At 37.1% G+C, this 14,284-nt stretch overlaps 1 protein-coding gene across 3 annotated transcripts in view; it reads left to right on the top strand.

Moving 5' to 3' along the window:
- Positions 1 to 14,284, top strand: part of PTPRR (protein tyrosine phosphatase receptor type R) — a 348,363-nt gene that overhangs the window by 267,449 nt on the left and 66,630 nt on the right. For all 3 annotated transcript variants that reach the window (XM_072655374.1, XM_072655375.1, XM_072655376.1), the window contains 2 exons: positions 11,641 to 11,720; positions 12,134 to 12,271. In XM_072655374.1, coding sequence (XP_072511475.1) covers positions 11,641 to 11,720; positions 12,134 to 12,271 — 218 coding nt within the window. The remainder of the gene's footprint in view (positions 1 to 11,640; positions 11,721 to 12,133; positions 12,272 to 14,284) is intronic.

Below are 14,284 nucleotides of genomic sequence, written 5' to 3'. Positions count from 1 at the left end.
TGAATTTCTGTCTCATCCTATAGTAAGGTTGCCCCCAAATTCTCATTTGACCTCAAAAAGGTTTTGGAAAAGATGTGAATTATTTTAAAAAAAACGATAGCCTTCCCTGTTTCCTGTCCTGATGATATCAGACTAGTGCTTTTAGACATCTGTGTCAGCTTTTCCATTCCCAGAATTGGGTGGATCTCTTGATCTAGGGCACCTGTGGTGACAACTGATGTTTTACATGATGGATTTTCTGTTGAAAGTGTCGGTAGTCTCGGTACCCCACCCTCTGTCCTGCTGAGTGACTTCTAATTCTGAAAATGTAAGTTGCTCAAGTCACACAATTTCATGGGAAATATTATCTGGGAAGGTTGGGCTGAATATGCTGGACCAGGTGCTAAAAATAGCTTTGGGATTGGGATCTAATTATGTTAAAATGTGACTCCATTCAACAAATGTTTATTAAGTCTTATGTATACAAGGCATTGAGCTAGATATTGGGGTTGCAGAAATAACAAAAAATGTTAAACTACCCCTACCCTCAATGAATGTTCACATGGAATGAGAGTGCTGGGTTTCCTGCAGCTCTTTCCTATGGCCTTACCCACCAACTCTATCCCACCAGAAACTAGGAATCTGCTCCTGACTTCCCCACAGCTCCGACAGGTCAGCCTGCTGCCTTATCGAGCCAGTCACTAGGTCTTCACATGACTTTCCCTCACTCTTTCCCCAGATGGGTGCCCTTTCCTCCCTCTCATGCCTTTTATATAGTATCTTCCACAATTACATTAGAATGTAAGTCCCTTAAGGAAAGACTTCATTGGCTTTTATATGGCAGTGCCTGGCACACAGAGCTTAATAAACGCAAAACATAAACCAGTCAGTCAGTAAATATTTATGAAATGCCTACCATGTGCCAGATACTCTGCTGGGCACTCTATAAATGCTGTTATCATTATTATTCCACTTGAGAGATACAGTAATTGAGTAAAAAGTCTGCAACAAGGGTGAAGATAGTAATCCCTGATTTGTTGGACTGGAACAACGCCAAGGCACTTGGGACCAGTCAGGAGTTCTCTGTGTCATCTCATCAAGGTATCTGGACGTAGGCTCTGTCCCTTGGTCAAACATGTGTCTTGCTGGGATGATATGGGAATCTATTCCTAGGTCCCCAAGGACACTGAAGGCTATCCCAGTACATCAAATCAGGATTTCCATCATCATCTCTGACATATGGATATGTGTGGGTATGTGTGTGCATACACATAATATGATCTATAGATACACATGTATAGATATATATATACACAGATGTGGAATTTTAAAATTTAAATATTGAAAAATATGTATATATGTGTATGCACATGTATATGGGTATATATACATATATGCATTTGCACGTACGCCTATATGTATATATAAATATATATGTGTGTGTGAATATATGTATATTATATATATAATATGTATACATATATATGCAGACAAGTAGATAGGTGATGCATAGAGCACCAGACCCAGAGTCAGGAAGACATGAGTTCAAATTCAACTCAAAGATTTACTAGCTATATGACCCTGGGCAAGTCACTTCATACTGTTTGTCTCAGTTTCCTCATCTGTAAAATGACCTGGAGAAGAAAAATGTTAAACTACTCCAGCATATTCACCAAGGAAAACCAGAATGGAGTTATAAAGAGTTGGAAGTGACTGAAACAACTGAAGAACAATAAATACACATACATATATACATGCGTGTGTATGTGAGTGTGTATCCCAAGAGGCAGAGAACGCTAACCAATAGGGGGTCAGACAAAGGCTATGCAGGAGGAAACCTACTTATGTTGAAGAAAACCAGGGATTCTCAAATACTGAGGTGAGGAAGGGAGTATTCCAGATCTGGGTGAAAGGTAAGGATTATCAGAGGTGTTCAAGGTTTAAATCAAGGTAACTTCTGCCATATTAATGTAAAACTTCCTCTTTTACATTGACATTTCAATCAATCAGGAAACATTGATTAAATACCTATTTTGTGTCAGTACTATGGATACCAAGACCCAAATGAAATAGTCCCTGTCTTCAAAGAGTCTATATTGTACCCACTGTTTTTTTAAACAATATTGAAATTAAAGGCATTCTCTTCCCCAGTAATGACTTAAATGGCTAAAAACCATCACTATTTCAGAACTGAGAATAATATCTACACTGATAAAACTCCCACTATATAGCAGGTTATAAAGCTTATGTCAATGTCTATAATAAAATATTTTGCAATATAAACAAGTTTATGCAATGGCTTAGGGGAAAAACTTCTATGTAAATTCCAAATCATCAGGAACAACTGAATCACAGAAGAAAAGCAGTGTTCATGAATAATATTCACAGCAAAGTTCAAAAAGTCTCCTATTTCTTCCATATTAAGCAAATTCATTTATAGAGAGTCTGTGATATATAGGAAGGTAAGGGGGATCCAGATGATATCTGGCCTCCATTTCTTGCTCATGACTTTTGCATTTACTGAATTAATTAGCCACTTGAATTAGGTCTATTTCTTTTCGTAATTACTGGTTAATTTTGAATTTCCTTTCATGGTAAGACAATTTTAATATAAAAGAACATGACAGAGAGTTAGTTTACCAGATTGTCAAAAAGGACCGAAAGATACTGTGACACTCATTTCTCTTTAACTGGTTCTATATATTTCCATCTATATTGGGTTTTCCTCATTATCGCTTCTCTCTGTTTCCTCCACAGAATCAGTGTTTCCTTCTGCATCCATTGTAAATAACTCAAAATCACCCATCTTGAAAGGTGTTAGAAAATGGTAGATTTTCTCCCATTTCTCTTTCCCCAAAGGCACCAAACATCATTCTCTTACTCTTGTCTTTGGTCATTTAAAATCACAGAATTCTAGGCTTTGAAGGAAACTCTGCAACCACGTACATCATCTTATGTCCTTCCACACACACACCCCCCCCCCCGCCCCAACCTGATATCCCCACTGCAATACATCTACTAGGAGTAAGCCAAACTCAGGGTATTCTGATAGTTAAGATTCAACATTGGGTGAAATGAAGTATTTGTAAGTCAGAACAATTAACAAAAGGAGGTTTACTTAGCCCCAGGGTGTCAAGGATGTACAATAAGAATAGATAGCAGCGTGCACCTTCTATGGACTTTTTATATAACTTTCCTCCTCTCCATATGGAAACAGGCAGGGGACACAATGTGCTCACTGTCTTCTGGTATTCAAATCTGAAAGGCACCAATCCAACGGATGGGACTTTTTATATCTTCAGGTGACCCACAAGTCAATTGAGTCTTCCAGCAAGTTTCATCAAGGGAAGCACAACTTAAGTCTTGCTTCCTATCCAAGCCAATCAAGCTCCTGAATTTGCTATCCCAAAGATATAACCCAAAGGTTTTTCTGGAACCATCTCTTAAATTTTCGATGTGAGGATTTATTTCTTGGAAATAGTCAAACTGCCATAAATCAGAGTTTGATTTATTGTTTTACTGATTGTCTAAACTTAAGAAAGTGAGGGAGAAAATGTTAAAAATGAAGATTAAACTTCAAGTGTGTGTTCATTTTCCCCCCAGAGATTCAGTTGTTAAACATTTACCAGCACACCTCTGCGCCAGCCCGTTGAGGGAGGGCAAATCATTGATAGATACTGGTCCTGTTACAACATCCAACAAATATTCATTCAGCCTTTCCTTGAAAACCTAGAGAAGGGAAATCTACTGTCTCCCAAAACACTCTTATTTCATTTGGGGCAGCTCTAATTGTTAGAAAGTATTTTCTTTAAGTAGCAAACTTAGGACCTACTTTGAGGCAGGATACATCTCCCCCTCAGGGTTCCCTTGTGGGAGTTTCTGGGCACCTTTCTCTAATGTTTTTGGCTTCACCCCCTCCTCTAGTGTGTTCCTCTTGCCTTTTTAGCCACCAGTGTTTAATACTCTGGTTCCATTTAACCAATTAATATCAGTTAGCTTTTTCAAAGGCATATTTACTGAGAAGATATAGTCAGAACCAAAATGTAAACATGTACCCCAACACATAGGGGTCACATTCTCCCCTATTCTATTGGAGATAGTGGGGATAGTGGGTTACATTTTCCTCTGTACTACCTGGAGATAGTGAGTTCATACTTAAAGTACCTTCTACATAACATTTGTCCCACCAGCTTCGCATTTAAATGCCTTTCTTGAATATCTTGAAAGCAATTATTACATTTCCCTGAGCATGATATCCCCAGTTCCTTCAGCCAGTGACATAAGGAATGGACTTTAGACCCTTCACCATTCTGGCTGTCCTTCTGATGCCTCCCATTTATCAGTCATTTTTAAACCATGATGCACAGAACTTCAAACAATACACCAGAAACAGTCTAATCAGAGCAGAGTACAGAAGGATTGTCACTTCCTTAAGCCTGCAAGCAATATCTTAATTCAATACCAAGATTGAATTAGCTTTTTTGGCCATCTACATCACCTTTTTGACTAATATTAAGTCCATTAAATTGACCAAGATATTTTTCAGATAAACTGCTGTCCAACTATGCTCCCTTTTGTACTTCCAAGACTGATTTCTGGAAATCAGGAGTAAGACCAAAGGTTGTGCCTATTAAATTTAATCTTACTGGATCCAGCCAATGATGTGCTAGAGCCGGCTCATACTGACTCATGAGAAAAAAATTGTTAAATTTTCAATGCAAGCATCAACACCTCAGTAATTGGCAAACTATAAATCAGAATTTCATTCATTGTTTTGTTTTTGGTCCACAGTAAAGTGAAGGAAAAAAATTTTAATACAGATTAAATTTTAAAGTGTTTTTTGTGTATAATTTTTAGTGAGCCAGTTGTAAAACATTTAGCAGCACACCCTTGGATTCTGCCCATTTTTCTAATCCATCAGCCTCTTTTGATCTTTTCTTTTTGCCTATGGATTCTAACATCCAATGGATTAGTTATCTCCTTCCAGCTTTTGATAAGGATGCCCTTTTACCTTTCTCCATATCTTTGCTATTCATTGCTTAATGTTCTTTTATCACCATTTAAAACGACTCTTTCAATCCATATGAATAATTACTTGTCTCTTTTCCTTTAAAAGTATAAGACTAATTTCTTTGGGGATGAAGGGAGGATGATCTCAAGTAGTATTATGGCCACCTAACATCTGATTGGATTTAATGCCACCTAACAAAATCTTTCCTTGCATCATTCTTCATGGAGAATATTTGTGCATATCTGAGCAGGTTGTAGACATTCCTCATGTTCTATATCCTTTAAAGTCTTTGTCATGTGTTTCATTGCAGCTACTCCTTTTATTTTAAAGAAATTTGAGTTATAGTATATATTCATGTCTATTTAAAGGGATCATATGTACTTATATAAACAGTATTGATTACAAACGTTATATTCAGGTGACCCTTTCATATGTGAACAGTTTGGTTATTAAAAGGCACGGTACAAGGGCATGATGGTCAATATTTAACAACTAGATCTCCAGAAAAAAAGTATTCATATACACTTTTAAATCTGATCTGCATTATTATCAATGTAAACAATTTATAAAATCAATAAATACAGCCCTGATTTGTAGCACTTGCGGATTTCCAGAGCATAATGGCTCACCCTGAAAATTTTACAGCTGGCTCCAGCATACCCCTAAGGCAGTACCTTACAAATAAATTTAAGTGTTATTGGATGAGATACTTGTTATGATAATAATATTGCACTATGGTTACCACATATGATAATATGGCAAAGGAGCTGTGATTTGATTGTGGGGAATTATCTGTTTATCCACATAGCTATGATGATTTACCAGTGAGCTATAATATACACCTTTGGGATATGAGACATAATAATGATAATAAAAGATAATATATTTTACAGTGTTTCCTTGCTATGTGCCAGGCACTGTGCTAAGTGCTTTACAATTATTGTCTCACTTAACCTTCACAACAAGGTAGGTGCTATTAGGATTTTCTTTTTACAGATGAGGAAACCAGCAGACAATGATTAAGAGACTTGCCCAGGGTCACACAGCTAGTAAGTGGCTGAGACTGGATTTGAACTTGTCTTATTGACTCCAGACTCCACAATGCCTCTTAGTTGCCCCCTAGTATATGGAAATCAAATGGCTTGCCTAAGGTTATACAGCTAGAATGTGTTGGATGCAGGACTGGAATCTAGATCTTCTTGACTTCCAAACTAAGCACTATGTGCACTATAGTGTTCCTATATAGCATTTATAACTTATAAAGTAAGGTGAGTAGTGATGATGGTATAATGCAGTCACTCATTCATTTAAATCAGGGTGCTTTAGCCTAGAGTTGGTAACTAAATATATATATATGTGTGTGTGTGTGTGTGTGTGTGTGTGTGTGTGTATACATATATATATACGTGAGTGTGTATGTATATATGTGTGTATACATATATGTATATATGTGTGTGTATATAAACTGCATTCCAATGTAGCTGCTTTGCTTTGTATTCTTGCATTTAAAAGACATTATTCTGAGTAAGGGTCCATAGGCTTTACCCAATGGCCAGAGGGGTCTAGGATACAAAAATAGCTAAGAACGCCTGACTTAAGCCCAGCTATTTTGTTAGCCCTAATATACTTTAAATTAAATATAGCTTGGCAGAAAATGTATGGTTTCTCTTTTACTAGAATTCTGTTATGTTCTTGATTAAAAAGAAAAGTATTTGAGAACCAGTAAATGTTGGGAAATGTTGTAAATTATTAATTTCCATATATAAACTTAACTTAGCTGCTAAGCAGGGAGCTTGTCTAAGCTGTTTTATAGGGTAGAGGTCACACTACATCAGGTTCATCATAGGCATTGTAAAAACTAGAGGAAGTGGGAGGTTTTTTTAAAGGCTGAGTGGTTTAGGGTGTTTGTGGAAACTCCTAATAATCAGTGGGCTCTAAAAAGGAATGAGAGGTTTCCTGTCCTCATATTGCTAAGAAAAGCAAATTTTCCTTACTGGAGAAGTCCAGGAGGGCGAGAACAGAATTTTCATTTCTCCAACGCAGACTCTCCTGGTCATTCTTGCTTGTATTTACCATGCTGAGAGAGAGTCCTGACTTATATTCTTAATTCCGTGTAAAGGATATCTTGCACTTAATATTACTTATAATTCTTCCCACAAATATTTAAATATCTCAGTGGTTTGTGATTCATTCACGTCAGCCCTCCCTCAATTATTTTGCAGACTAGAGAGTCTTCATAAATTGCTGTGGTCCCAGATTGCACCTTCTCACAGCTGAACTGAGGGTGAGCCTCTTTGAACTTAACTAGGCTTGTTCACATAAAAGAGACCCACAATCCATCTCCAGGACCAGTCTTGAAACTTTCTCAATTCAATTTAACTACACATACTTATACTTTTCACAAGCACCTACTATGCGCGAGTCATTCATAACACGTACTTGGACATACAGAGACAACAATAAAACAGTATTCAAGGAGCTTATTTTACATCTTACATGCAAACAAATTATTAATTGCACAGTATATATAAAGTTGAGACAATATGACACTATGGAGAATTACGTGGCCTTGGAGTCAGAAAGACCTGAATTCAAATACTTCCACTTGAGACATAGACAACTAACTAGTGTGATCCTCGAAACTTCACTTATTCTCTCGTTTCTTGGGTTTTACTCAGACTATTAATTGAAAAATAGCTGAAGATGTTCATTTAGAGAAGGGTTTTCCTCACTTGGAGCTTCCTATTGCAATGAAATTATAAATCTAGACTTCCTCCAAACACATACACACACACACAGAGTAATGCAAAGCAGGTTTAAGAATGAAAGATAGGAAAGATTAGGAAAATCTGCATCTAGGAGGAAGTCTTATTTACTTGTTTACTTATTTATTATTTTCAACACTAACTTTGATAAGACTTTGAGTTCTAAAATTTCTTCCCGCATCCCCGTCCTCTCCAAGACAGCATGCAATCCGATATAGGCTATACTTGTACAATCATATTAAACATATTTCCACATTAGTCATGTTGTGGAAAAAAAAATTAGAACCAAAAGGTAAAACCACAAGAAAAAAAGAGAAAATAGTATGCTTCCATCTGCATTCAGGGTGCATAGTTCTTTCTCTGGGGTGTGGAAAGCATTTTCTATCATGAATCTTTTGGAATTGTCTTCAATCCTTACATTGCTAAGAACTAAGTCTATGAAAGCCAGTCATCGCACAATGTTGTTGTTACTGTGTGCTATGTTTTAGGAGGTAGTCTCTGAGCTGCACTTTGAAGGAAGTGAGGACTTCTACCAGGTGGAAGTGAGGAAAGAGTGCATTTCGGAGAGATGCTTATACAAAGACCAAATCCCACCCTATCTTTAGTAAGTGCCTACTATGTGTAAGATACTGTACTGAGTGAGGTACTAGGGACACCAAGGCATTTCCTGACCTCAAGTAGCTTCGGTTCTACTTTCTACTTTGGTAGGACCTGGCAGCCTATTGGAGCCACAGTGTTAGCCTTCAAGAATCTCAGATAACCTCTACCCTGTGATAAGGCATCCAAAGAGGACATTAGTGGAAAAAGACAGAAATAACTGATTTATTTTATCTAACAATTTGTGCCTTGGAGGTTTTGTTATTTGATTTCCTCTGCCTGAAAATTGACACTAGAATTCAAATACATTGCTCTTTAGACTTTGACTGAATCATATGCAACACCAAGCAAGCCAGTGTTTTGTCTGTGAATAGTCTACTGTACATGTTTTCCTTCATATAGCTAGCCAGATCAATATGACAACGTTGTATTAGATAGTATCGGGACACCTAATTCATGTCTGGATCAATACCTTTGCCTGCTGGCCTATTCTCAGACCTGAGAGGATTAACATTTGTCAGGTTGGCAAAAGTCATGCCCAGGAAGGAGATAATAGAGATACAACTTGCTCGATTCTACTCTGACCTCCATTATTTGGCAAATGAGTATCTTTAGGGCAAGTAGCCTCATCCCTCTAGACCTTGTTTTTCTCTTGTATGAATTAAGAGAATTCAATTGGATCAATAGTTCTTAAACTGAGATCCATGGATCCTCCAAATTATATTGAAATCAAAACATAAATTTCCCCACCCAAATTCACAGACCCCTTGATATCAATCTACATACTTTGGATGGAAAAAATACATCTTTATTTCAAAATAGTTGCTTTTAGAATTCTGTGTATTTTATTTTTATGCACTTGAAGACATCAGTTGGAGAACAAAGTTCATTGACTTCACCAGACTGCCAAAGCATGGGGTTGGCGAGGGTCCATTATAAGGGGGGGAAAGGATCACAAATCTCTAGAGTAGATATTGATTATCTCTACACCATCTTCTGATTTGGCATCAGTGTGCCAATTTAAGAATTCATCTAGGTTATTCTGAAAACTTGTCTTTCCTCACAAGTACTACTTACTATCACTAATCATCCTTCCAGTTCCATGATTCTTTGACTGACTTATTTATGTCACATGTAAAGAGCTGTATGGGAAGTATTTTCAGTCAAAGAATAAGTAGAAGTGGGTGAAGCCAGGAAATATTCTTCATGATTTTTGGCACAGATCACTATCCCTTGGTTTCCTATGACTGCCCTCTGATGTGACTAAGAGACATTCTTTTTATTCAAAGTTAGTAAAAAAAAAAAAATCTGTCTCATCTCCCAGTGCAGAGCTGCAAATAGGATTTAGCTCTTTTGAAGCAACATCACTTCATTCCAGGTGATTATTTTATATACTTTCATCTCATATGTATGAGGCAAAGCTCTTCATAGTAATAGAATATTATATAGTGTCCACACTACCTTGGTTTGGCATCAGAGTGTACTAATTTAGTAATTCATTTTGACTATTCAGAAACTTTATCTTTACCCACACTTCTGACTGGCCAGTTATATTGCTAGACTAGTTAATTATCTTAACATCATGTAACATATTGTCCTCCAAATTTATTACATTCCAAATGAGGCAAAATGTTGGGCTGCTTCAAAGAGCAGAATCTTGGCCACTGCAATACCCCCACCATCTAATTCATCAACAAGCATTTGCCAGGCACTGTGCTAAGCACGGAGGATACAAAGAAAAACAAAAAAGTCACTGCCCTCAAGAAACGTATTCTAATGAAGGGGTCAATAGGTACACATATAAATGTATTTTATATGATATGTAATGCTATATATAAAATATAATTAGTATGGAATTTATACAATAATTTTGTTTGTATAAATATTATATTTTTATAATATTATATTATATAGGTATACGTAAACATAATGCCTACACAAAGTAGATACAACGTAATGTTGGAGCTGGGATATGTCACCTTTTAATATCATAGATACCTTTGGCAGTCTGGGGTTGGCTATGAAACCCTTCTCTGAAGAACATTTTAAATGCCAAAATAATATATTATAGAATAATATAGAATTTAAATATAGATAAAATAAAATATATATTATATTTTTTATATATTTATATCATATAATATAAATTTATAATATATAAAATAAAAATAATATAGAATTAAAAAACAATTATATTAAAATACAATTATTGACATATTTTAAAAAACATTCATGGACTCCAGGTTATGAATCTTTGCTTTAGAGGGAAAAGTCCTGGTCCCCAAACCTTCCTTCTGATGTAGTGAATTCCCCATGGCCGTTAGATATTCAAGTGGAGGATGCTAAACTGTATAAAGTCTCCTGCAGAATATGATACTTGAACTGAATTTTGAAGAAAGTCACTGATTCTAAGAAGAAAAGGTGAAGAGATATGAGGGACAGTGATTGGAATGGCAGGAAGAAAAGATATGGGGTAGAAAAGTAGACTAATATAGCTGGGCTATAATTCTTTGACATTTTCTTTCTTCCCCATGTACCTCCTACTTCAGCCTCATTTAGCGCTTTCGAGTTAGCCCTAGACATGAGATAATGACAGACTTGTATTGTAAATGGAGCCAACCATTTTTGGATAATTGATGGACACCATAGAAGGGATGAAAAAAAGAGAAGATTCAACTGCTCCATTGCACCTCTGAGGGAATGGAGACACAAAAGCATGAAATCCAGGAAATGGCTTGCATAAATGTTTGTTGAGTTGAATTGAATTGAAATTGCTTAAATTAACTGAAGTCCGGAGATATCTGTATTGACAAAATGTCTATTAAAATATTATACAATTTTTCCATATCAATAGCTAGCAATAAAATGGAACATGCCAGAAGCACTAAATTTTCTGACAGCTACTTTCAAATATCTCAAGAGTGGTCATATGAAAGAGGGATTAAATACGTTTGGAGTCACTTTCCCAATGGGAGATTTGAGCTCAACATAAGGAAGAATGTTCTAATAATTCTACCTAGCAGCATAAAGGGCTTCCTTCCAGGGTAGTAAGTTCTCCATCGTCTAAGGAATTCAAGTAGAAGATGGCTAGGTAGTTGTCAGAGATACTTTAAGGACAGGAGGATTCCTGTGAGAGGTGAGAAGTCCACCTAAAATCCTCAGAATTCTTTCCATCCCTTAAGATTTCATAATTCTGCATTATCTGGTACTCTGCCCGCTGATACTTGAGTTCATAAGAATACTTTTCCAGGGTAATCTTCTTAATTTTCTTTTTCTTTTCATTATTAGATCCTCTCAGCAGAGTGTGTTTGAAGCCAAAAAATCCAACTGATTCTTTGAGTACCTACATTAATGCTAACTACATTAGGGTGAGTAAATAAACCTGTATTTCTTCCAGAAGGTTATAACAGTTTCATTCCTTGCCCATCCTGCCACTGCTCTCCCATTGAAGTACCCTAAGATTTATTTGATTTCATTATTAACTATTTTTGTGCCTTTTCCTTAACTGTTAGAATTTTAAGAGGTACATTTATTATGTCTTCCCTAACTGGGCCTTGGCAGCCTCTTGTTCTCATGGGTTGTCCGATTGGGTACCATAATGCTATGCTTGGCTTGCTAGAAAAATCACCACATAGAATCTGAGGTGATATTCAGTGACATTCTCCTACTCTGTGTTGCTTTTGGACTCACACAGCTGTTTTGTTCTGTATATCTTTCACCCAAATTTCTAGAGCAAGGCATGAATTTAAAGCCAATATTTCTGTCTCTGCATTTAAACCAGGGTTACAGTGGCGAGGAGAAAGCTTTCATCGCCACACAGGGGCCCATGATTAACACCGTGAATGATTTCTGGCATATGGTCTGGCAAGAGGACAGTCCCGTCATTGTTATGATCACAAAGCTAAAAGAAAAAAATGAGGTAGGATTTTTACGTTCTCGCCAACATTATGTATGAACCCATACTGAAGGAAAGATCTTCCATTAATAAAAAATGGCATGCTGCTGACAACATTTTAAAGATGGAAACTTTCAGGTATTTAAGGATGAGGGCATTTTTATACTTACTACTAATATTTTTCTCTGAATTAGCATGGTAGCTTTCTTCCAAAGAAGTCAAATACTTAGTTTCTCCAAAAAGCACCTCTGTTATACTGACATTATCAAAGAATCATAGATTTAGACGTCAAAAAGATCTTCAAAGTCATCCAGTCCAATGTCCTTAAGTAAAGAAGCTGAGACTTTGAAGTTTGCCCAGTTTCATGTGGCTCATGTCTGAAGTAGGATTTGAATTCTGGTCTTCCCAACCCTCACATGCAGCCAGCACCCCACTTACTATACCATTTATCATACCTATTGGAGAGATGGGAAAATCAAGACTTGCCTCAAGATCTTATACATAGTTCAAAAAGAGGCGAAAAAAGGAAGCCCAGTCTCCTGTCCATTTTAAGGAAATATTCGGTGAGAATGAGGTCATAGAGAACTAGAAGGTACAATAGGCAGAGTGTTGGACTTGGAATCGGGATACCTTGAGTTCGAGTTCTGTCTCAATATGTTGATTCCTAGCTGTGTGACCCTGAGCAAGTCGCTTAACCTCTCTCAGCCTTAGTTTCCTTATCTATAAAATGAGAATAATCACAGTATCTACCTGCTAGAGTTGTTGTGATGATCAAATGAGAGAATGTTTGTAAGGCCCTTTGCGAACCTGAAAAGCATTATGCAAATGCTATCATCATCTTCACATCATAAATTTAGAGCTCAGAAGTGCCCTTCAAGGTCATCGAGTTCAACCGCCATTTTGTTGGTCAGTCATTTTTCAGTTGTGTATAACTCTCCTTGACCCCATTTGGAGTTTTCTTGACAAAGATCCTAGAGTGGGTTGCCATTTCCTTCTCTATCTCATTTTATAGATGAGGAAATTGAAGCAAACAAGGTGAAGTGACTGGTCCTGGGTCACATAGCTAGTAAGGCCACATTTAAACTCAGGAAGATGAGTCTTCCTGACTCCAGGCTCTGAGTTCTATCCACTGGGGCACCTAGCTGTCTCATTTCACATGTGAAGAAATTGAGGCACAGGAATTAAAGGTTTGGCTCATAGTCACACAGCTAATAAATGTCTGAGGTAGGATTTGAACTCAGAACTTCCTGACTCCACCTCCAGCACTTTTTCTGCTCTCAGAAAAAAAGAGGTGAATTTTCTTAAATGTTAGCCTAGATTTCATCCATCCTCCAGGATACCTTGAAGTCAACATATAAATTCATCAGCCTTCCAACACTCTGACCTTATAATTTCCTAGCTGCCAAAACTAGAGTAACTTCTATCTCTACCCCATTTCAACCATGTACCAGAATACCTCATTCCTCCTCACTTTTGAAAAGTGTGCCACTTCAAATACCCTGAAGCCTAAAATTCTACTTTCTGCCCACAGCCCCCTATTCTTCCACCTTCTCATTTTCTACACACCCAGGAGTTACTCGTTGTCCTTACTGTGATCTCTGGGCTTTTGACTCGTGCCTACGATTCAAGCCCATCTCTGGCTTCAGTAACCTAGATCCTAGATTCAGCTGATTCATCAGTTTGCTACTTAGCATCCTGGAATGCCTTTCTCATTTAATTACTCATTGGAGAAATCTTCAAGCTTCTATAACCCCCACTAATCAATTTCTCTACAACGAGGCTTCTGAGCTTTGTTGGAGCTAATCATAAAAGTGGGCTGATTTCATCCACTATAAATTTCGTGCTGCCTAAGCTTAGCTGAGCTTTCACTGCTTCTCAATAGTCTTTTTATTTAACTCAACTACCTCCTTACAATCTCAACAGATGACCTCATTGCCTTTTTCCTGACACTCTCAAAGCCACAGAAAAGTAAATTCCTTCACCTCCTGTCCTCCACATTCCCACCTGTCTCTGTGTCTTCATTTATCGACTCTTCTT

This window comes from Notamacropus eugenii, chromosome 3 (assembly GCF_028372415.1).
Source record: "Notamacropus eugenii isolate mMacEug1 chromosome 3, mMacEug1.pri_v2, whole genome shotgun sequence".
In the NCBI taxonomy this organism is placed as follows: Eukaryota; Metazoa; Chordata; class Mammalia; order Diprotodontia; family Macropodidae; genus Notamacropus; species Notamacropus eugenii.
The sequence above is the reverse complement of the archived record's forward strand: the minus strand, read 5'-3'. Positions and strand labels throughout refer to the sequence as shown.